We start from the raw sequence: 24558 nt of genomic DNA, 5'->3' as shown, positions 1-24558 counted from the left end.
GAAACAGTTTTAAATCAGTAACATAGCTCTCCACAGCTTCATAGCTTTCCACAAAACCTGTTTTCGCACATGCAGCTCTGAATGGAGACAGCAAACGTCTGATGCAGTCAGATCAGACAATACTGAACCTGCCAGCTCCCTGATTAAAACTATCTGTGTTGTCTTACAGCATCAGTTTGTGCCCATATGGAAATAACAGTGGAGGAATTTTGGCCCACTAGTCTTTCAGGAGTTGTTTTAATTCAGCCACGCTGAAACGGCCTGTTTCAGGTCATGCCAAAGCATCCCAATTGGATTTAAGTCCAAGATGTGATGCTGCATACCCCAACATAACTCCACCAAATATTTTCATTTCCTTTATGTCCTTTTTGGTCAGCAGTGGTTTTCCCATGGATGCCAATGTTTCCCGGTCTTTTTCTAATCGTTGAATCATGAACTCTGACCCTAACTGAGGAAAGTGAGGCCTGCAGTTCTTTAGCAGTTGTTTTGGGTTCTGTTGTGACGTCCGGCATAAGTCATCAATACTCTTGAAGTAACTTTGGTATGCTAGACCTTCCTGAGAAGGTTGTACTATAATGGCTCTCACTGAGTCCTAAAACCTTAAGAATGGTTTTGCAAACCTGTCCAGACTGATAAATGGCAGCAACTTTGTTTCTCAGCCATTTGGTTAGATCATGGCATGTGTTACTTTATAAGATCTTTTCCTATTTCACTTTGTCAGACAGTTCCAGCTTTATTTAAGTCATTTCTTGATTCATCAGGTCTGTCAGTAATCAGGCCTGAGCGTGAAATTAAACTCATTAACATGTGATTAATCACATTTAATTCAAGATTTAACAAGGAGGGAAATTTCAAATAGCTTTTTTTGCCTTAATAAATAAAATCATAATTTCAACAACTGTATTTTGCATTTACTTGGGTTGCCTTTGTCTAATATTAAAGAAGAAGAAGAAAATGGATGGATGGATCTGAGACACTTAAGTTTGTAAAACATGCAAAAATAAAAAAAAGAAATCGCAGCACTGTAAATGCATGAAGGCACAAATTTATTTGCAGGCCATGAAGGATTTGGTTCATACATAATCCTCTTCAAATTCTTTCTTTTCTGTTGTCTTAGTTGAATTCCAGGGATGTCAAACTCGTTTTACATTGTGGACGCACGAAGCCCACTTTGATTTTAAATGAGTCGCACCAATGAAACTCCCTCCATCAATGCAAGGATGTTTAACTACAGATTTATCTCCAGAGATATCTTAAAATAAAGAAGTGCAATTTATACTTTATGTCTCAGTTTTTGTTTCTGATAAAGAAACTGAGCTGTATTAAAGAAAGAAATCAGTACGACGACTTGGGCTAAAATTGTAAGAAATGAATGTGTGAAATTACATTATTAGCATTATTTCTAGTAGCTCATTTCCCGGACTGTTCTGCAATTATAAAGCTGAAAGTTTTTAATTCACAGAAAATAGCTTTTTTTCCCCCCAACTTGGAACACATTGCAAAAAAACATACATTTCCATGGTAGATATTAAAAAAAGAAAAGGTTTTGTTCTGTCATTTAATCGTTTATCTATTACTTAATTTCTTTGGTGTAGTGAAAGATGGCCATGAGGGAGGAAAAGATGTAAAACCTACTAAAATAAAGTTAAATTCACAAGATTTATATTGTTCAGTGGGCCAGATTGATCTCTGTGCCGGGCCAGTTCTGGCCCCCGGGCCTTGTGTTTGACATCTCCGATCTAGCCCACATGCAAGACCCAAAGGTTTTGAAACCTTGACTAAGGTTTCTTGTGTATGCACACATAATCTTTGACCCATATGTCCCACAGGCTTTAAAACAAGGTAGCACAATTTATCGCACCTTTATTACCGTCAGTCGGTTCCTTTAAAACACACCGTTCACAGTAGTAATCTGAATATGAAATGGATTGAGCTTTTGTATCTATACTTTGATTTCCTTCTATTTTTTTCCATTTACTGACTAAGGTCACGCTTCTTTTATGATCTGCTTATGAGCACATGAATGCGCACACACAGGAATGAGAGCACTCAGGCCTGGGGAACTTTCTCTGCATCCTTTTCCTCTCTGCTGGGTTTTACAACAATTATGGTCCTACAGGAAGGTGGGCAAGCTGACTATACATTCCTCAACAACTTCACACACACAGACACAGATGCAACAGCAATTTGATCTGCACACACTCAGTACTGATGATGGTATTCTCACTGAGTGGGAAAATACTTTAAGCTGTTTCTAAGTGGTGCAAATAAGCCCTGAGAGGTCAGCTTCACCACAGTGCAGTGATGTCTCAGAGGAGCACCAGCAGCCCTGAGATCTTTAGAACAAATTTCAGGTTCATGTTCACAGGTCTGTCAGGGGTAGACATTTGTTCAAACACAAGTAAGAGAAATGAGACAACTGCAGACCGACTCAGAGTGTAATTAGAAAACGTGCGCACGGGTGAATGCCTCTGAGAAGACACACACACCGAGCACAGGCTCGCTTGCTTTATTTATAAGGCAAAAATGGGTTACATAGTACTTCCTCTTTTAACTGTCAGGGAAGAGGTTAAACATTAAATCAGCTTATCTGATCTTTCACACACTGGGATAAGAATACAGAAGTATATCATGCTTTATCTGACATCACAGACACTAAAGGAAAAGAATGCATTTGGTTATAATGTATAATGTAGAAAATCTCTAACAAGGTCATATGTTAAATCCTACGTACACAAGGTCTAAAACTGGAAAACCGTGCTGGCATTAAGAGAAATTTAAATCTGATTAAAGAATCACACGACTGTCAAGACCTTTGCTTTGCTACAGCACACTTTCTGAAAGCTTCTCCAAGAGTTTTCCATATTTCTCCATTAGAGCAAACCAACAGAAGTGCGTGTGTCTTAAAAACAGGCTCTCCAGTGGCCTCGCTTTGTTTCTCACACCTCACCTATGGTATCCCATTACTGAACTGTATGAAGCCGTGTGCCACTGATGTCCCATCTCATTTGATATTTGATACCAGTATTACTGTTTCTCTAGTTAATCCCATTCCTTTGAAAGGATTAAGGCACTGTACACAAACAGCTTTTAAGATCTTCGCCTTTTTATTGTTTGAGATAAGACATAAAGACAGCCTCAAGGGTTACCTGTTAATCCACCTCTCAGATGTAAGATGGAAGAGTCTCATTTACTGCTTGTTTGATGGCTTCATGCTGTTCATTTTGTGTAATAGTAAAACAGGTTTTCCTGAGATTAAGCCGAGGCTGGTGACGGACAAAACTGACAAATGAAACGTCAGACACATTCCAAACCTCTTCATTCCTCCCTCTCTAAATCCCCATTCATTTACCTCCTGCATCCTTTGGACAAATACTCCTGACAGCTCATTCACTAAGCAGTTTGTTCAGAGAAATTAGATTCCTCCTCTTCTTTCACCGTGTCTTTCCCATCCTCTTAACTGCCAAAGTCCTCCCCTCTAATCCTTGTCGAGTTATGTTCCTGGAGCCGGAGGTTGCGGCCATCTGAGAGGAGAGGAGATGAGTTAGAGAAGAGGAAACTGTAAACTGACATTTTTGTGCCATATTCTGCTGCTACCTCGGAGCCAGCTGGTATTTCCCTCTGTTGTTATACGCTCGACCTCTGGGCTTCGGAGGGCGTCTTGTGTTCTGATTTCCTCGATCGTGGTCGTCAGGATAAAATGAGTGAAAATGACGACCTCCTTCGCTGTGTCCTCCTCTCGCCCACGGCCCGTCTGTGCTTTCATATTCTCTTCGAGCTTCTGTTTCTTCCTCTCGCTCCCTCCGTCCCCGTCCACGCCAATGGCCACCCGTCGTCTCCTCTCTTTCCCTCCAACACGTACCACCACTGGGAGCCCAACCTGAGGGTAAGACACAAATCTCCGTACACCGTGCTTCTGTAACATCCAAAAATGCAGCAAACAGGTTTTAGACACATTCAGTCCAGAGATTTGGACGTGCGAGTTATTAATTCATTAAATTGCTTCGAGTGATTCTTGGTCACTGGAGGGCATTAACAAAACTCTGGCATTTTATCACCTTTTATGTTGTTTTGACGAATTCGAGAACAGTTGCCGTTTACCTCATTTTATAATTCACAGACTGTATCCAAAAAATAGATGAGCCCACAGTGACATGATGTGTACTCTTTTGAAGCACTGAGGTGCACATTTCAGCTGCTGATGTCTAACTTTCTTATATGGTAGCAGGCTGGAAATCTGACTCCACCCTGGGTCACTCAGGCTAACCATGTGTTTTGGGAGGCAATCACCATATCAGATTGTCTCTATATGATTAAAGCAATCACTTAAATGATGTGATTGGAAGTCTAGTGTAGAAAATAGTTTAGAAATCAGTAAGTTGTGTGTTTTTAGCAAATGAATGAGAGCTTAAAATAAGAGTGAAGAAAGGTCCAGAGAGTCTTTATGACGCCATGACTGTACAAAAGATGTACAAAAAATATTTTTATTAGAATATTATATGAGCTACATTAGCATGATACTTCATTTTTAATAACATGGTTCTCTTTGATACTGGCAGATATAAAGCAACTCAACTGAGCCTGGAATGAAAGTTATCCAGATTATAAGACAAGCCCAAGTTCTCCAGATATCCTAAGGCTATCTGTGCCAAATTGAAAGCAGACCACAATTATCCTTACGCCACCGTCAAAGTGACGTCCAGTCTGCACCTGCCACCTGACATTTATTTAAATTAGGATGACAATTTGGGCACCAGCTTAACTCACCTGGTGAAGCAGGTGAGCATGTACCGCAAGGCTGAAAGCAGCCAAAAGCTTTTGAGTCTGACTGCATGTCTTCCCCCTCTCCCAGTTTTCCTGTCTAATCGCCACTGTTCTATCACATAAAAGAGAAAAAAACTCTCAAATAAAACATATAAATAAATGGGACCACAAAAGAAACATCATGTTGTACTAAAAATACTTTAAAAGAGTTTATTGAGACCATAAACTCATGAGGAAAGTGTCATGAGGAGGAGGGCCATTTACTTGTAGACTTCTAAACAATTAGACTGAGAGGAGGAGCTCCTTGGGAACGGCTTTTTTTTTTTCAGATCCAGAGACGACGATCTTTCATATACATTCTGTGTTTTAATAAGAGTTTATTTAGAGTCTGTGATAGGACTTTACTGAAACCAGTAAATGATAATAACTTTGACTAATGCTTGAAATCAGCAGTCTTAAATGTAAATGTTAATCAGTTCGAACTGTATCAACATTCGTCTCGTCCTCTCTCAAACATACACAGATATCCATCTTGCCTTTCAAGTCTTCCCACAATTATGTGACAACAGCCCACAAAACAGCAAAAATTAAAAATTTCAGGCAGGACGCACACAATCATCAAGTTTGCATTAACTGTGTCGACAGCCGAATTATGATAGGACAGAATACTTTCATCGCACTGAGAGTTTATACAGCTTTCCTTACAAATAACAGAGCAGGAGCAGCTTTTTATTGCTGCACGACTGATTATGAAATTGATCTGCTGGCAGGAACAGTTTCTCTGGGTGTGTTCAGCTGCCACTAAAATCTATTGTTGGATTCACAGAAGCCTGGGACTTGCCATACACTTATGAAACTCTGACAGATGTGGAACGTTTTATGCCAATTACAAAGTGCTCAAAATAAAACATCAAGTCCAACTTTAGAGTTTACCAAACGGGAGCGGCGCATTTGGCTAAATCAGACCGCCATCTTCACATCCATCCTGTGCCTGAATGTGAAGGTGCAGAAAAAGAGTATGTAACACATGCCATGAGCACGAGAGTAATGCGTCAGCGAGGCCACAAGGATCACAATCTTTTTAAAGGTGTTTTATGTCTTGCAGAAAAAAGGAGGAGCTAAAGAAGGGAAACATTAGAAGTTAGGGTAAATATTTTATTGCGAATATGTGTAGCTCTGATAAGAATGCATGAAAATAAGGTTGTTTACAACATCTTGTCTTTTTGAACAGATATAAGCTGGAGAGACGTGGAAGAGGAGCTACACTGGATTCACTGTAATTGCGAGGGCAGGCGGGCTGAGGAGATATTTGCTGAGGAGACTAAACATCAGGCCTGATTCAAACAAAAACCAAACCCGGGTCCTCAACGATACCACATAGCGCCACCGCTACTCTCACGCACATGCATGCTCTCTCTGCGGCTCACACACACACACACACACTCACACTCATTTCCCCACAGCTCTGTAGTAATGATCAGTGTCTGTGTCTGGCAGAAATGAAACACTGAGGTATAAAGAGTGTATAGCCTTCCATCTATAAAACCAGAAACATCCTCATGAGACCCACAAGGGTTGACTTGGGCAGAAAGCAGACAGTTCGGCGCAAACTGGAGGATCTGCGCCAACATGGCATGCAGCGCAACGGTCGCAAAAGGTTTATAAGTCACAGGGTTGAAGAGAAACTGTGGGTTCATATTTCATAAGCTCCCGCTAAGTCGGCTTTTGTGATGGGGTCTGCAAACTCCAGGCAAGAGGTGAAGTTGGCCTACAGCCTGCACACTGCAGTCAAGACCGTCGTATAACGATGCATTAATGCTCCTTCATGACAAAACAGGAGGCGTGTAAAAAGGTTCAAGAAACAGCAAATGGTTTTGAAGAGTCTGGAAGCTGGAAGAAAATTACCCCACTGATAGAAGTTAAGATGATGAATAGAAAAAGTAAAACAGAGGGGAACAACCGAGGGGAAGGGGAGCAGAAAGAGGGGAGAGACAGACGAGAGGAGTCTGTAATCAGTTGTTGTGAGTCCTAAAATAGAGCTCTCCCAGCCTATAAACAGAAACCCACTATTACTAGTGCACTGACAAAGCAAGTCTCGGATCCAAGCGTGTGTGTGTGTGTGTGCGTGCAAATGAGCACGGCGGTATGTGATGAGGCCGCAGCACACATGGAGCTCATTACAGCATGGCCCTCTGGGTAATGTGGTTCCATGAGGGCCCCAAAGAACTACAACCGCAGATCAACTGTCAGATTAAAATGATGCTTCTCTGTTCAGCTCCAGGAGGATTTTTTATTAGTTTTTCATGTGAGCTCGCAGACAGATTGCACCCATCGGCTCACTAGGGGCCTCTTCAGCACTCGATACTTTTGGACAGTGATTAGCTTAAAATATAAAAACAACTGAAGCGTAAAAAATAATAGAGACATCGTGGCATCTCTTTTTGGGGCTTCTTTCTTTTCTTTTCTTTTTTGTTTTGTTTCCAGAGTAGATGCAGATACGGGAAACACATGAAAAGAAAATTGGTCTGATGTGCAACAAAGGTCCCCAGCATAGCACAGAGGACATTATGGTTAAATGGTATGCATCTGAACCACGAGGTTACCAGAGCACACCAGAAACACTGTAACATTCAGTCAGAAGGGTTTTCTCTTTCTGATCCTCATTTAGGATGGTCTTTAGATCAAACATCTTTTTCCAAAGAGTCATGGATCAAATGGGAGCAAAATTATACAGCACGAAAACAACACACACAAAGTGAATGGTAAGGGCAAAAAAAGTCGACGACTTATTACAATAATTTATTTCCCCACATTTCTATCCCAGGACTGTCTAGAGAAGCAATTTAAACAGCCTTAAATTATTTTGTACTGTATCTCAGCGTAGCTTCTCAGCTCTCACTGAAACCACTTTAGCGCTTCTACCTTTAACCTAACTCTCTTCTGATTGGCTGCCCCTCATTAACACAAGGTTTAAACAGCAGATGTAAAAGTGCTTTTGTGCTCACATCCAGAGATGAGATGATCATATTGAGGATACCTGCTCTCTTTTATAATGAGCTGTCAGCCCAGGGGCATTACTTATGCGTATGTTGACAGTAGAATCCCATGTTTGATGCCCAAACAAGGAAAGGCACAGTAAGCTCCATTTGTGTTAAAATCAACTTCTCTACACCAGCACACAGCACAACTCCACCCCTTTGGCCTGGTAGGCCTTTAACCTCCTAACCAAAAGACTGAGAACAAAGAACCTGTAAGTTAAGAAGACTGTTTAACATTAAATCTGATTGCCATGCAATGTAAATAGATATTTCCTGACTTAAATGTATAGTAGTTACACGAGAGCTCTGTATTAACTTTAAATAAATAGAAATCTTATGATGGTGGATGCATTAGTGACGTAAGTTGACATTCTAATCTCTTCAGTACTTTCAGTAGCATGAAAGCACTGTGACTTGGTTTGGTCCTTAATTGTAAATTTTTTTGTTGTTATTTGAATGTGTTGAGAAAATCATGCATGCATTCATCTGTTAAATCTACTAAATCATCATTGTCATAATAAATATTTTGGAACGACTTTCTGGATCTCGCGTTTAAATGTGCACACCACATCAGCTGTCCTGTGAGCCAGCGCTACCAACATCAGTGTACTTTCTACAGTTTGTATTCTGCTGTGATATAACAGCACAGAACAAGGCCAAGTGCGCATTTCCGTGTGATTTTAACTCTTCGATTATCGCTTTCAGAGCAGACTAAGTGTTTGGAAAGCTGACAAATAAAGCTAAAGTGTTAAGAAATACTAATACCACAGACCAGCACAAAAAGAGGCAAAGCAACTTAAACCATCATCATCATCTGAACATGCAGAACGCATATTCATATCATTTTTTATGCTTCAGACAAATTAAGCAACGTGTTTACAGGGAAACTTTGTACCAAAAGGTCCTAAAGAAGAGAAAGAGTTAATGGAAACTTTAAGTGACGAGCCAGGATTCACATGTACAGAGATAATCAGATAAAAGCAGGTATCAAGTGTGTGTGTCTCACCCGAGTGTCTGTGTCTGTATCCGGTTTGTGTTGTGGTTTTAGGACGTGACTGTGGTGCGTTGGGTCTGGACTGCAGGACTCTGCCTTTCTTGTTGCAAGTTTCTGTAAGTTTCTCCCTTAACTGGAGGAACAGAGACAGGCTGGACGACTGGGAGAAAGAGACAAACGTAAGATTACACACCCACAGATTAATTTACTTATCACTACCAAAGATATTCGTTTGAATTAATAAACAGAAGCAAAACCAGACTAGCTGGAATAAGAAGTCACTTCTTTGTTCCTCTGAAGTATTGACAGATTCATAAATGCCCCATTTTTCTTGTCCCATCTCCACTCACATCGTGGTCCAGCAGCTCAGTTTTCTCTGTGCCGCTGTGAGCCAGCAGGTACTTTGAGTGGAACAGCCGTCCATCGAAGCTGTGCCAGGGCATTAGAGCAGCGCTGGGCAGCGGGCAGCCGCTGGCACAGTTAGCACCCAGCAGGTGGCTCAGCCCTCGGACGTACAGAGATCCCAACTGCACCGCACGACTCGAAAACAAAGGCAGCTGAAAACAAAAAAATCACTTGGTTGTATATTTAGACTGTGTAACTTCTTTACAGTAAAATCTAATATTTTGCTACAGGCCATTGTCAGTCACCTAATAGATACCGACGACACAAACACAACTCTTTGCAATCCTGCCAGTGGGTTGGGTTTGAGCTTACCACATGTAGGAGAAGATTTTTTTTCAGCACAAAGAGAGACTTCTTTGATGTTGATTATTTCCCTTTTTAAATGCAAAAATCACCTGTCTAGTATTTAAGAGCTTTTAATCGCTCTTTGACTGTCAAATGCTGCTAACATCAATAGATAAATATACACTGAGATCAACTGCAGCACTGATTGTCGCATTAGTGTCTTTTCTGAACTGCAGCAGATTTAAAAGTCCTGCTGCACAGAACCATCTGTTCCTTCAATGTTTAGCGTCACCGTCCGCAATAAATTCCTGAACATTGTTGTCTCCCAACCCCAATTTGCACAAACATATCTGCTCTGCACTGACTCATAAATCAGAAAATTAAAATACTCCTCAGGCCACCCACTTCACTGTTACTTCACTTGGTTTCCTCGTGCTCACTGCCAGATGACAGTGAAGCATCTCTGTATATCTTCCTATTTGTTGGCTGCATGTGATGGTGAAACTTCTTTGCTTAGATGGACTCAAATTGGCTTTTAAACTAAGACCATAATTACATTTTTTTCTGGATATAACTATGCTTGAGGACATTTTGAATGATGAGGATGAACAAAGTAAAATGAAAACCGGAAAGATATCTCAGAGTGAACCTGCTCTTATACTGCAGCAAACAAGAGTAAATCTCCCCATTTACTTTTCAAAAGTCTTCACCCTTCCCTCATTTCTTTATATTTAGCCAGAAAATTGAGAAATAGGTGCAGCCAGGTCTCCGGGCTTTATGAAGGACATTCAAAGCTCCTTTTTTGGATTTTGGCTGCCCTTTTCAGTCAGGATGAGCCCACACTGCATCAATAATGTTTAAACGCCGGGCATGCCCCAGCCTTTCTTTCCTGCTTCCCTTCCTTAAGAAATGCTTCTTGACAGCCACACTTCCACTGAGATCATTTGTGATGAAATCCGAGAAATCTGATTCAGTTCATCTGGAAGTTGCATGCTCCACCAAGCATGCATCAAGTCATTTCTGGTGATCCTTCAGTAGACACTAGATGGATCAGCTGATGGATCACACCTCTCAGGTATTTGCTAAATTTTTCTTAAAGGCATGACCTTCAGGTCATTTACGATACTGCAGCAATTTCTTTTGCATTCCACTTGTACCCTCAATTTTTTTGCACATCAGGCTCAGATATGCCAACTTTTCTGTTAGCAGTTCTTTGGGAATCAGCTTATTGATGATTTTTATGACTTTCAAACTGTTATGTGTTATTTTAAAAAAGAAAAACCCATAACAAACTGGAATAAATTATGTTTTTTATGACAGCCTGTTGGTATCAAAGTGGCTAAAGATACTATTAAAACTTGTTTTTTGGTCAGTTGTCTTCTGTGTGTAGACACATTGGTTCATCCTTTGAGTTGCCCAACTTCTTATGCTTGAATCATTCGTAGGTCATTGAAAACAAAATAAAAGCCATTCCTCTGGAAACAGCCCGAGGGCTGGACAAAGGGAAACTTTGTAACACCACTTAATAAAAATTCTAGAAAGTCTGTCTCCTTGGAAGCAAAACATCAATAAATGAGGCACTCAAGACTTTTGCACGGTGCTGTAAATGCCCTAATAAAGATAAGTTTCTCCTGAGTAAATAATAAAAAAAAATCAGGCAAAATTATAATATATCTTACAGCTGTTTTGTGTAACTGAGAGAACAAAAACAAACTGCAGGAGAAGAATAAAGAATAAGAGGAGGATGAAGAAGTGGAGCACAAGCTGATTGTAACAGCAGGCAGATGTTCTGTGTGTGTGTCTGCTCTCACCTGTCCCTCAGATAGCACTGATAACAGTGATTACGTGTACACAGACACACACATACACTCATCCCTGCCTGCCACCTGCTTCCAGTCAAACACAGCTTCACCTTCTGAAAACAATGAAACACTGGACAGACACACAAGCCTGAAGGCACACACAGACACAAAGACAGAAAAGAGATAAAGAGCAACACGAGGGAGAGAGAAAGAGTGGTCGAGTGCAAAAAGGATAAGAACGTGAGAACACACACACACACAAAAGACAGAGAGACAAAGACAGAAATGTGTGTGTGCATGTGTGTGTCCAGTGGGGCGGAGTGTGCATGGTGTAAATAGCTCCATGTGGTGAGCGTCAGCCAGGACAGACAGGCGACTGTCGCCAGCTTACTCTCTGTCGCACACACAAACACACACGCCAAAATCACTGTCCCACACAACCAACGCATCCAAAAACCTATGACCCACAGCCCCTCTCTCCTACACACACACTGGGTGACACTTTTTCACAAACAGACACTTCTCTCTCATAAATTAATCTTTTAATAAAGAAAATCTTTGTGATTTTTACTTCCTGCTCTGATGTGTGATGTATGTGAATCTGTAGCTGTCTGTAAACTGTGCAAACACACACACACAGATATGAACTTGCAGAAATGAATACCATACGCACATCAATAACACTTTGTCTGTTTGTGTTTATGTGCATATTTAATCCGTACACTAGTCACTCAGTTAAAACCCCTCCTGCAGCTCTGAACCTCTCCCATACGACATATTCAAATCAACGCCCAGCCCTAATTATTGTGTAGAAAACAGATGAGCAGCACAAATACAAATTACTAGACATAAGTATGGTAATTAAGCAGTAAAAATAAATGGGGCTACAAAGAGGCAGCAAACACAACGGTCGTTTTCCCAGAGAATGGAAATGCACAGCTGACTCTCAGACGCTCGCATCTGAGAGAACTCACAAGTCCCACGATGCCCCTTCACTGAAGACTGAAATTATAAAGTAGCAGTATCCACTGCCTTGTTAATACATGTCTGATGAGGACTTTGGTTCACTCTGTTTTTATACCAATCTGTTCTAAAAATGTATCATTCTTAATCATCTCAAATTTAAATTTAAACTATTTTGCTTTTCCTGTGCAATAAGCCATGTACTCATTGTTACAATGGTGGATATTTCTAATAAACAATAAGAAAACTCTTTAAACAATAAATTTGACAAGAAGAGTCAAGCAAAAATACCCTTGAACAGAGTGATTTGTCATTCTTGTGTCTGACCGTCTGTCATCTTGCATTAACATCAGCACAACAACTGTGCAGCGGGAGCTTCATGGCATGGGTTTCCAGCTGCATGTCCCACTGAACACCTTTAGTAGAACAGATATTACGAGCAGGACCTCTCGTCCAACACCATTGTCTGACCTAATCAATTTTCTTCTGGTTGAATGGGGGAAAATTCCCACAGACACACTCCAAAATCTTGCAGAAAGCCTTTCCAAAAGAGCGGAAGATGTAAGAGTTGCAAAATTGGATAAACTTCATACTGGGATAAATTCCATACTGATGCCTATGGATTTAGAATAGGATGCCATAAAGCTCCTGTAGGCGTAATATGTAAGTGGCCCATTACTTTTATCCATCTAGTGTATTTATAAAATTTCAATGGTGGATGCTGGACTTAAACATGCCTAAAGTTTCGAACGATGATGTGAGTGTGTGTACAAATAATCCCTGTGAGCTAAAACCTCACACTTCACACTGCTCTGAATGCTTTGGCTCTGTATGATGTCAAAGAGAGGGGATATTCTTATGTACTTCAGACACAGGGGCTGAACCCAGGCCTAATCCAAGACAGGTATGGATTATTTTGACTCTGGTGCTGTGGAGAGTAAGGAGCTGGAAATTAGCAATAATAGGTTCAGTTTTCTTTAATTTCTGCATAATGATGCTGCTTTGGGGATGCTAGTATTTGAAAACCAAGTTTTGATCTTAAGACGATCCTGTGTAAATGAGAATCAGGGAGAGGATTTTAAAAATGAAAGTGTTTCTGGTGTGACCTTTGTGGGTCAGGTTCATACTACCTAACCACAATGTCCTCTGTGCTATGTTGTGGACCTCTTTTCATGCGTTTCCTCCATCTACTCTGCAAGCCTTCCAATTAAAATGCAAAAAAATAAAGCTGCCCAAACTGAGTGAAGTTTCAAAACTAAACAATGAAAGTAAACTTTAAAAATCCTGGACAATTAAATTGTTAGCTAAGCAAGTATAAACATTTTACATAAATTTAATTGCACAGAAAATGCAAAAAAGAATAAATATCCACCAGTGTATGTGCACTTTTAAGACATTCCTGACGACCGGATTTTAAAAATAAGGTTCAAAATTTCTATTTCCAACAACAAAAACACCCTGCAGTTTATCATAACTGCTTATTTTTTCAAGATTGTTGTATGCTTTCTTGGAAAGACCGTCAATCAGCAGCTTATTTATGTTTTCTCTCCACTTTCTCTTCACTTTCTATTAATGGAAACATTTTCAGAGCTGTGTTTACCCCAAGAGGACTTTGTTTACTGTAAACGTCAGCGAACATTGTCTTCTTGCAGCAGGATACACAATGTTTGGCTTCACCGTTAAAAAAACGTGGGGGTGAAAATCTGAAAACAACTATAAAATATCAAAAGCATCTTTTACAAATGATCTAAATGCGTTTGTGACAGACCTCGATCTGTTGAAGCTCCTGAGAGGATTTCAGTCTCAGACACACAGCTTGACTCAGGTAGGAATCCACGTCTTCTAGAGATAAAGTTTGTACCTGAAAACATGCGCACAAACCAAACACACAAGGGAAAATACGTGGTTAGTCAGTTCAATCACATCCCAGTGTGTCTTCTTTGTGGGTCAGTCTGTTTTGTCTGCTCGCTGTGCAACAAGTCAACACAAAAAGAAACAATGGCCGCTACAGAGACTAGGCTGCCCGTTTGTGTGTACAAAACAAACAAACCCTGAAGTTATTTAAATAGAAGAGCGAGAGGGGAATGTGAATGCTGCAGTGATCAGACAACAGCTACTATTGTCTGTCATGCTGTCTGCTCATCTTTAATCATCTGCTCGTCTAGCCTCCTTCTAACAAGCTACTGTCCTGTCTGTCAGGGCCTTCATTCATTTAAATCACTGCCTGCCAGCCAGCCAGCGCCTGACTGAAAACCAGTCTGAAAGGCTGCCTGTCGATTTTAGTATTAAAGCATTCAGCTCTGTCTCTCCAGGTGGGGCAAACATGAGGAAACAGTTACTCCGATCTAAATAAGACTAAATCTATGACCGAACTTTTGGTGTTTTTCAGTTGGCGTGTGTTAAATGTATTAGAAAAGAAAAAAGAAAGCAGTACTCTAAGCATACTTTAAAGACAGCAAATAACATGTTACACAAAAACAAGACATCTGAGCTTTTCTTTGAAAATGTATCTTTGTTAGAAACGCATTAATAAGTGATTCAAGTGTCTCTGAAAAAGAGTTAATAAAAGGTATAATTTATGTTTCGCTTCTATAACATGACGCACACACGGTTATCCTGTCACGCGATCTAATGTTGTGTTAAAGCTCAGTCAGAAGACGTCAATGCAAAATACCCAAACCAAAAGCACAAATCTCGGCTTCTTTCACATACGAATTAGTGATCACAGGGCATTACAACAGGATCAAAAGCAGCTCAGATTGATACACTCTTAGATTTACAATCAAAATACAGTAATACGAGTTCTGAGGTGGTTTGAGAATTGTCTCCTGAGTTATTCAAAACCCCTGGATGGTTATCAGGACTTGTTGACGTAAGAGCTGAAGTTACAAAGGCCGGTGTCTGTGTCTAAACTGGGCCCCCAGTGAATGATAATGGTTACCGTCAAGCCATCAACAAGCGATGTTTGACTTTACATCACACGGTGACAAAAGAGCAGAATAATTGTTGTGTACGTGTTATAGATGTAAATCCCAAATCAAAAGCTGACTCGTACGTTAAACTGTCATCAAACATATTTTGTCTTTCATTTCTTTGTTTACATGAACCGCCAGCTGTAGGTATCATCCCCTTTCATCTAACAGCTTAACCGGAGCCCAAGCCAAACATGCGCCCTGACCAATAACAACCAAAAGAGGAAAGACCAATCATGCTGCAGATACAATCATTTGTAAAGTACAGCTGTTAATATTATTTTTATGTTTTGTGGGGCAGAATCGATCAACATGACACCAGAGAAGACTGTAAAACATGTGTAACAAACAAAAAGCACCTCGATTTTTTCCTATTTGCAAATAAAAATAAGTTACATTTGCTATTGATTCATTAATAATTAAATCACATCCTTTTCCCAGAGAATCATACAAATATTTCTGCTTTTTTTCTCTTTAAATAACTTTAATTAACTTAATTAACTATTTTCATTCTCTGATCGCTACCAGATAAACGCATCTACACTACCTGTAGGACTAAATATGTGACCAGGCAGAGAGCAGCCAGGAGAGAGTCTTCAATAACTCCATGCAGCTCCGAAAACTCAGGACAGCCAAAAATTGTGAGGAAGGCTGTCAGGCGAAGAGCAGCCACGTCAGGACCCGTGCTGAACCATAACAAGTCCAGACTGGGTTGATCACCTACAGATTCGAGCAAAAGAGAAAAATACTATGGATTTTAGATGGAAAAATATGGCACAATATCTCTTTCATGTGTTAAACGTAACCAGAGCCAGCTTTTCAACGTGAGTCTTAAAGCCGCTGGTGCCTCAGGGTTAGTCTACAATGATTTTAATTACAGAGAAAACATAATTCCCAGGAAACAATCACTTATAACCACAGGACTCATTTGGTTGCTGCTTATTTGGGAGCAATTTAGTCCTATAGTGCATAAACCAAGAATCATGGACATAGTTGTCGTTTTATCATCTCAGGGATTAAAAAAATAAATCAAATAAAATCTTGTATTGGTGGTGTAACTGTACTGAAATCGTGTTTTATTTTGTGTCCAAAGATACAGAGATAAGTATATGAAAAACAGAAGGTACAGTACAGGGCAGGCTGACTGGGAGAGGGTGGACGATATCAGGTTCCTTCAAAAGGTTTCCGGGGAAGACAAACCATTCCCTGATTGCTGGAGGGTCCACAATCCTTCCTGAAAAAGCACAACATTGTCAGGGTTATGCTTGGATTAGATTTACTTGATTTCCTGCAAAGAACATCATCATTCTCCTCACTTTACATAAAAACTAACGGCACAAACTCCGCTGACGTGTGTGTGTCTGCACGGTTCGTAATCCTTTTGCCTCTCCACTGAAGATATATATTTGATGTTGCCAGAATCTACATGCGTCTACCACAGACTATATATGAAGACAGACAAAGCCACTGTGAAATCACTCAGACCCAGATGTCTGTTGATTAATGTTAAATGAGACCTCAACAGACTTAGAAACCAATCGGTAACCCCCTGGTAACTGGTTGCTAAGTGTATATCCTGACTGGCAGGTGAAATCCGTTACAAAAAGGGTGCTGCACCAAAAACCTCCTTTTGATTGCTTTAGTCACTAGCAGATTGCTGCACTTGCCCACAGTTTGCATGGAAGACGTCAACAGTGGTGGATGCTGAAATTGCCGACTGCAAATGCTTGCAAACTAACCACGAAACAAAGGCAGTTTGTCTTCAAAATAAAAGTTGGGCCTCTGTATTACTAAGCAGGCCATATTTATCAGATAATTACATTTAATTGATCAAAAAAAAAAAGACCAAAGGCACAAATATGAATGGAAAGTTCCAGCTTGGTGAGTTGGGAAAATAAGACCTGATAGACACCTACTGGCTATCAACACGCCTCTTAGCCAAAGTGAGTATCCCTGTAACCTTTTAAGCAAAATCCAAATGATTATAATAAATAACTAACTCATTGCATAGTTCTAATAGGATAATAATATGTTGTTTTTTCTGGGTATTTTAACACTGGAGTCTATGGGGATTAAATTGCTGTTGGAGTCAGACTTATTTCACCACTAGAAAAACTGTAGTTTTTGGCATTTCTTGCTGACTTTTTTCATTCGTGTATGCTTCTGTTCTCATTGTCTTATGTATTAACTGTTTTACCATTGTGACCAAGCAGAAGGAGGAGACCATAGATGAGTTGTCTGCAGGGCTTGTAGACGAGGGCTTGAGGCACTAACTCTGTGTCCTCCTCATCCTCCAGAGTGTTGCTACACTCAGTGACACCCACACACAAGACAGTGTAAACCATGAAACCCTCTGCTGCTGCATGCTTCTCTCTACATGCCTGTGGAAAACCACACAGTAAAGAAACATTTATTCCAGTCTGCAGGGAGCTCTAAAGAACAAAATCACATATATGACTATAACATACCTTTAGGATTTCTGGACTAACATATTTTTCAAAAGCAGAGGGAAGTGAGGAGATTTCACACAGCTCGGGACGTTTCTGTCCAGGTAGTGTGTATAAGCAAACACCTTTCTTCAGTAGCTCTCTACGAGGAGTCGAGAGATTCAGAGACTGTGGAACCAGTTCAGCTTCCTTGTCCTCTGTACTCCACAGAGAGCTCACAAGTTGGGACACTGCTAGCACCACCTGCCCCTGCGGAGCACCATAATGTGGTGCAGGACTGTTTTTCCTGGGAACAATAAAATGAAGAATTTTAACTATTTTGGCTCATTGACAAACGCAAACAAGATTAGTGTTTTTCTTTGCAGACAAAAATAAAGAGTGATGGGTTGGTACCGCATGTTGATCTGAGTTCTGTATAATAAAGAAGGATTTGGGCTTAAATCAAATCAAATCAATTTATTTATATAGCACTTTTCACAGGATAAAAACCACAAAGTGCTTCACAGTAATATAAAACAGAAATACATAAAATACATTAATAATAAAACAAACAGCACAAATCTAATTAAAAGCCAATCTAAATAAATGAGTCTTAAGCTGCTTTTTAAAAGAATAAACACAATCAAGGCAACGTAATGAGGGAGAGCATTCCACAACCTGGGGACCACCGCTCTAAAAGATCTATCACCACAGGCTTATTGAGGTAACTTCAGGTTTAACGTCACGTTTCTAGGGTTACCAAGGTAGCTCACCATGGTAACTTAATGCAGCAGACCTAACCTGCTTTGAAGCATGTTAAGCTGACAGTAAGATATGAAATACTGAACAACAAGTTCTGTTGAAAATAGCATCACCACTCACGGTTTTCCCACATGTTACTCCTTTTTTTATTTCACAGTTGGCTGGATGAAATTTTAGATCAATTTTGGACAACTGTTCATAACTGTGTGCCGAACATCAAATATGACTGTAAAGTAAGTCTATGCATGCATTCTTTTTTCATATTTGCTCTTCTACTTGCATCATCCAACCGAAACCTGCCAGAGTTGCTGAGCCGTGCGTTAATGATAGTGCTGTGATACTGATAAGTGCATTTATTCACACAGACTGCATTTTTCCGGCTTTCCTTCCTGGCCTCGAACAGACCAGACAGACTCTTCCAGTTTCCCTGACCATAGTACATAAAGCCCACATACATTTTTAGAGCACTTTTTTTTTTTACTGAAGCTCTGTTGCTCTTAATATTTTTATCAAATTATATTTTTATCCTTTGTATAATCAGTCACTCTGCTCCCTCTAGGCTTATACATTAGAGGGGAGCTAAGTCCATCCCTTTCACGTGAACATGCTCAAAGATAATTTAGGAAACCTTGGGATTACCACTTTCACGTGTCACTTTAGCCTGATTGCTGATGTTAGGGTAAGTGAAGCAAGATAAGGAAAAGATAACCTGAGTGGGCTGAACTTGCATTTAAGTGCAGGGCTGAGGTGTTGGAAAAACAAACTTAAACATGTTTATGATCTCAAAGTCCACAGGTTTCACACTTACTATTATTTTTAATAAGTGTGTATTTTTTAAACAGACACTGAAAAAAAAATCTGTCAAAGAAAAGCTTAGAGAATGAAGTCAAGGAACTCTTTAACATAAAAAGGGTATATTATGTAACTAAATGTAGCCAGCAACAAATATAGCTTTGATTTAGTAGTAAATAAGACTGAAAAATCCAATGTTCTATTAATTCTATTCAATACGGCTGCAGATATGCACCTGTAAGCTGCCATCGCATTGTTCCTGACATCACGCATCTTCTCCTCTGACACCACATCATTACCCAGGAGACAGGCCAGCAGTGGTAGCTGGGTAACAGCCAGTCCAATGGTTAGGCAGAGCCTCTGTCGGTCGTACATGACAGTGGTGAGGCTGTTTATCCGCAGCTTTGCCACAGACAAATAAGGGGCACTTTAGAGATAAGGGTTAAAACAAAATGTTCCAATCAGACAGTTTGACCACATTTGTCAATAAAATTAAGTTAATTTGCAATTATGAGATTGATTTTACAAACCTGTCATATATGATGAAGTCTGAATCCTCTCCCAGAATACCCATGCTGCCATGTTGGCGAGCATAGCTGGCAATCTCATAGTCTGCCTCCCGCACTGAGCAAAACACTTCCTGACCTAATGACCTGTAAAACAAAACAAAACAAATGTATAAGAACTAGAATTACTGGCTTTATAATTATGGTGCATATATTCTGTCCTGTCTTGCAAACAGACCGGAGAGCAAAGGGTGTGAATGTCGCCAATCCTGAGGGCAGACAAAAAAGCTCTCTACCCGGCTGATCTCCATGCTCTTTTATGTGACAAAATATCTTTGAAATCTTCCCGTTCACTCTGCGTCTCCTCTTCACCTGTAGACCAGAACCAAGGTTTTTTGTAGTCACGCAAAAATAAGAGACCAATATAAAAAAATTTATGATGTTTTTGTAGCACATTTTGTGACTTACCTACCCTTTGTACCACTGACAATTTGAGGTATGTAGAAACCTGCCAAGGTGTTATTTATTAAGGTTATGTTCTCACCCACTCTTGCCTCTTCTGCTCCTCCACTACTCCATCAAAGAAAAAGACCAGTCGGATGCCTGCAGACGTAAATGCCTCAACCCATCTCTTTAGGATATCCAAGTACTCCCTCCACTGGCCCCCACATGCCCAGTCCTTACATGAATACCAGTAGCACAAGCAGGCCATACCATCGACAACAAGTGTGGGGTCTGCAAGTAAGTGAAATCAAAATGTAACATACAGCAGACCTGCATGATAACCCAGACAATGATCACCGTTGTGTACTGTCTGCCTTGGTTCTTGCTGATGTGGGTATACACATAGTAGTACAGTAAACCAATATGGGAAAATAAAGTAGAAGCATATAAAAGTCATAAGATATTTTCAAAGGAACATGAACATGTCCTGTTCTGTAAGTTTTAGAGATGCCATTAAAAGCACTGTTTTAGCTTCCACCAACTACACTGTACTGTGTTACAATCCACCGAATAAACATGCTTAAAGGCATAGCATATACTAAGTATGGGTTTAAAGAAAAGTGCTACCTTTTAAACTCCTAGCATTGCATGGCCTTTGTTTAGGTCTGTTGTTATGACTAGTAAGCAAAGGTGTACATATGACTACCACCAGAAAACAGCTAAAAATATCACAACTAATACTATACTATTAAAATTACTGTTAGGAAAACATGTACTTCAAATTAAGCTAAATATTTTTTTCTGTCAGTAGGCCATAATTTTTACTACACATTTTCAAATACATCTGTAAGTACAAGCATGATAATAACTATTGTTACTACCATGTCACGCCCTGAAATAAAGACTGAACAGGTGTAAACAGTATTTACTTGATGAAGCAGTACTTTCATTAAACTGCACGCACCTGTCCACCACCTATGTTGTTGTAGTGTTCTCTCTGTCTCGTTTACAAGCCACAGATTTTTGTTAGTTTTTTAAATAGATGTTTTATTTTGCTTTTTTTAAACATTAAGAACATTAAAAACTGACGATTAGGCAAAAGCCAGAACAAACTATTTCCTTCAGCCAAAAGCTAAAAGAAAATCTCTCTATATATAATCATAGGAACATTTCCAAGCCAGCAATGTTGGAGCAAGTTGGCTTATTTTAATAATTAAAGTTATTATGACTTTTTTCCTCAATCACTGTCTTGTGGGTGTTTCAGTCCTTAGTCAGTTTTTAATTACAGTTTTCCTTGCAGCTGCCATTGGCTTTGATCATTTGGATAAACATCTCCTTTAAATTGACTCAAATATAAGAGCAGACACAATGGCGGAATTATATAACAGAAGACCAAGGGATCTTCCAAGAATGGTTGCACTATTTTGCAGGGAACTGACTTTTATATCCCTCGATCTCTATTCTGAGACTTGCTCCAGAGCAAGTTAGGTTTGCAGTATAAGTTACCATGGTGATCTACCTAGGTAAGAAGTGATTCCCCTTTGTAGTACTAGTACTGCTTTGCAGTATGGGAGTTTGGTCATCCATGGCCCACTTGTGTTTTTAACTAGCCTGGATTTCCTTGTGTCTTCCTGGATTTGTTAAGTCTCCATCTCTGAGTTAGAGTGATTATGGCTTATTATAGGCTCATTATTATTATGTTATTCCAGTTTTGGGTTGGTTTGTTTTTGGTTGTCTCTTGTCCAATGTGTCTTATATTTGGTTTTACTTTCACTGTCTCATTGATATGTTTAACCTGTTTCTTGTTACCCACCTGTTTCCAATCTCCTTGTTATCCCACAGTTTGTTCTGTCTGTATTTATACCCCTTGTATTTCAGTTAAACTATGTTGTGTCCTACTGCTGTCTTTGTGTGCGTTTCGCTGGTCCCTTGTCATTTTCAATTCGGTTGCCTGGATGTCAGGACTCTGTTTTTCCTCTGCTTTTGGACTTTATCAGCCATAATAAAGGGTTCGTTTTTTTTTTTTCAAGTCTGTCTCTGAAATCTGTGTTTGGATCTTCCACCTTTGCTCTACTCCAAAAAAAATTGCATCCTTAAATAGAGAACCACTGCTTTAGCAGGTTAATAAAGCCAAATATTGTACACACATCTGAAAAGCTGAGAGCTGAAAAGCTGTTTCCTCACATTACTTTACATAATCATGCACACCAGTGGAGAAAGCTGGAGCTTCTGGGGGAGTCTGCTAATATTACCATTTCATGAATGACACAGAGCCACTGTCACACTGGCTGCACACAGAAATAAACTCAACTGCTGGTGTGAGGTGCGGTTGCGGAGGCCTGCTGCTGTCTGGCCATCTCTCTCAGGTTCACTGTCACACAGGCTTCTGGACAGCAGCGGTCCATGAAGTACTGTAGACCCTTCACGCCCATTCCTATTGAGCAGAAACACACAGGGAGGAAGCATTTCACGTCTTTCCAAATAGCGTGTACTTTAACTTTTAATCGGGTGGATCTGTTTTGGTGTAACACCGTCACTGTGGGGAGTTGATTTTAATGAGAACTGACACGAATGCTAACTGTTAGCTTCGCTTTTAGCCCCGTTTCGTGCCGTTGCCAGCAAACTCGTATCACGGATGATACGTCACAGCAAATGCTACTACAACTACTCTAGTATCGCTTCACATGGCAAAAAAAGGAAAAAAAAAAAACTCACTTTGAAATGTCGCTGGACACTGAGCAGCATTGGTCCCTGCTGTGTTTACTTGGTGTAAATTCAAACTACTTCCTATAATCTACGCGTGGCGTCATCACGTTACAAAACAAAACGCACGTGCTCGGCGCATGGAGACCACCGCGCATTCATTAAAACAAAGAGTGAGCAGAGACAAAAATAAAATAAAAACGTGGCACGGCGCTTCTTACTAGCGAACATCCTGAATGTCATGAATGAGAATGAGCCTTTGTGTTTGTGTGGGCTCGTAAGACTTCACTCCAGCACAGGATAAGAGGAGGGCTAATTGCTCTCCTGGAGAGTGGGCAGTCTTTTGCTGAAAGCCATTAGGTCTACCTTCTCCACACAAAGCGCCCCCGGTACCTTCCACTCCATTGTGTGACCAGAGCAGGAATAAAAGGAGGGGACATATGCTGGCCGTCAGTGCAGCTGTCAGCATCTGTCGCTCTACAGCCAGATGCTCTGTGGACTGAGAGGACAATAATCTACGCTTTCCAGAAAAAAAAAACCCAAAACCTAATCTTCAAGGAGGGAGGAGCTGTGTTGTAAATCTGCCCACTTTCATTTCCAATCACCCACTCGAGAGTTATGACCTTTGGGCTTGTGAAGGCATTTTGATGTCACCCAGAACTTGGCCTACAGGCTCTGGGCACCTTTCCCAAATGCACCTGGAGCTAAAATGACGGCAGCATATCCCTTTTTATTTATTCATTTATTTATTCGTTTTTTGTTTTAAGTCTGTAGCTTTTTGCTGCAGATTATTGTTCAGAATTCCTGAGCTTTTTTTTTTTTTTTATCTTTTAAGCGTTTCAACAGATTACAGGACAAGTCAAATGATAAGATATATTTTTTAGACTGAATTACATGAAAATGTCTCAGTGCTTCATTACAGTTAATTTATAAACATTAGTTGACCAAAGACAAAAAGTGATGTTCCCTGAATGGGTCAGCATACCAAAACCCAAAATGTAAGATGTTTACTTTCATAGAAGAGCACAAAAATGATCAAATGTTTACGTGTGAGAACCTGTAACACACAGTTTCTGTGTTCTAATATGTCTTTGTACTGTTTTTCTAGAATCTTTGAAAGTTTTATAAGGGCAACATCTGCTAACTGTGGGTTTGAAGAAATGTGCTACATTTTAAACTCTCAGCATTGCAAGGGTTTAGTTTAGGTCTATGTTTATGACCTGTAACTGAAGGTGTCGATATGAGTGCCTCCAGACAAACATCACAGATAATAATACTACATCACTGACACTGTCAGCTACATCAATGACACAAAATCAAGCTAAATATCACAATAGTCCAATCAGCCTGTAATTTTCACATTAGTTTTACAAATCAGTGTATAAATTAGAGCATTACGCAATTTAACTTTATTGTTATTATTGTGCCTTAACCTGAAGTAAGCCATGAGACCAGGTGTAAACAATATTAACTTGTGCAGCGGTGAAACAGAGACTGCGCTGAAGCAGCACATTCACCCACCTACTCACTCTTTCAGGCTTTAGCTATCTCTTTCTCACACTTGCTGTTTCTAATGGTCAATGTAACCATAAAAATAATTATAAGAAAACTTGACGTATTATCAAATCTGGCTCATACTAATATCATCCAGTTACTGTGGCTCATTCTGACAGTGAATGAATGAGTCTGTGAGCAGCATTGA

The 24558-nt window shown here is 40.0% G+C and overlaps 1 protein-coding gene across 2 annotated transcripts; it reads right to left on the bottom strand.

The window, feature by feature from the left end:
• Nucleotides 1-2431: 2431 nt before the first annotated feature.
• Nucleotides 2432-23136, bottom strand: fam120b (family with sequence similarity 120 member B). Of its 2 annotated transcripts, XM_082532621.1 has the most exons (15): nt 22869-23129; nt 22465-22587; nt 20254-20444; nt 19948-20081; nt 19734-19856; nt 19439-19630; nt 17692-17956; nt 17421-17604; nt 16356-16457; nt 15771-15943; nt 14020-14112; nt 9147-9353; nt 8809-8956; nt 3598-3880; nt 2432-3524 (listed from the first exon to the last, which is right to left on the bottom strand). In XM_082532621.1, the coding sequence occupies exons 2-15, from the start codon at nt 22583-22585 to the stop codon at nt 3494-3496; spliced, it is 2247 nt and encodes a 748-aa protein (XP_082388747.1). In that variant the 5' UTR covers nt 22586-22587; nt 22869-23129; the 3' UTR covers nt 2432-3493. The 2 variants fall into 2 exon arrangements, with proteins under 2 accessions (XP_082388747.1, XP_082388748.1); XM_082532622.1 differs by lacking the exon at nt 22465-22587 and having other exon boundaries at nt 22869-23136.
• Between the last annotated feature and the right edge of the window lie 1422 nt (nt 23137-24558).

This window comes from Aulonocara stuartgranti (genome assembly GCF_965226115.1).
Source record: "Aulonocara stuartgranti genome assembly, chromosome: 1".
Lineage (NCBI taxonomy): Eukaryota > Metazoa > Chordata > Actinopteri > Cichliformes > Cichlidae > Aulonocara > Aulonocara stuartgranti.
This window is presented reverse-complemented; position numbering and strand designations above follow the sequence as displayed.

Coding starts and splice junctions, on each gene's coding strand:
- fam120b (XM_082532621.1), bottom strand. CDS start 22,585: ATGGGCGTGAAGGGTCTACAGTACTTCATGGACCGCTGCTGTCCAGAA. Junction 17,957..19,438: donor AATGCGATGGCAGCTTACAG/GTGCATATCTGC, acceptor TATTGTTCCCAG/GAAAAACAGTCCTGCACCAC. Junction 3,525..3,597: donor AAATACCAGCTGGCTCCGAG/GTAGCAGCAGAA, acceptor CTCTCCTCTCAG/ATGGCCGCAACCTCCGGCTC.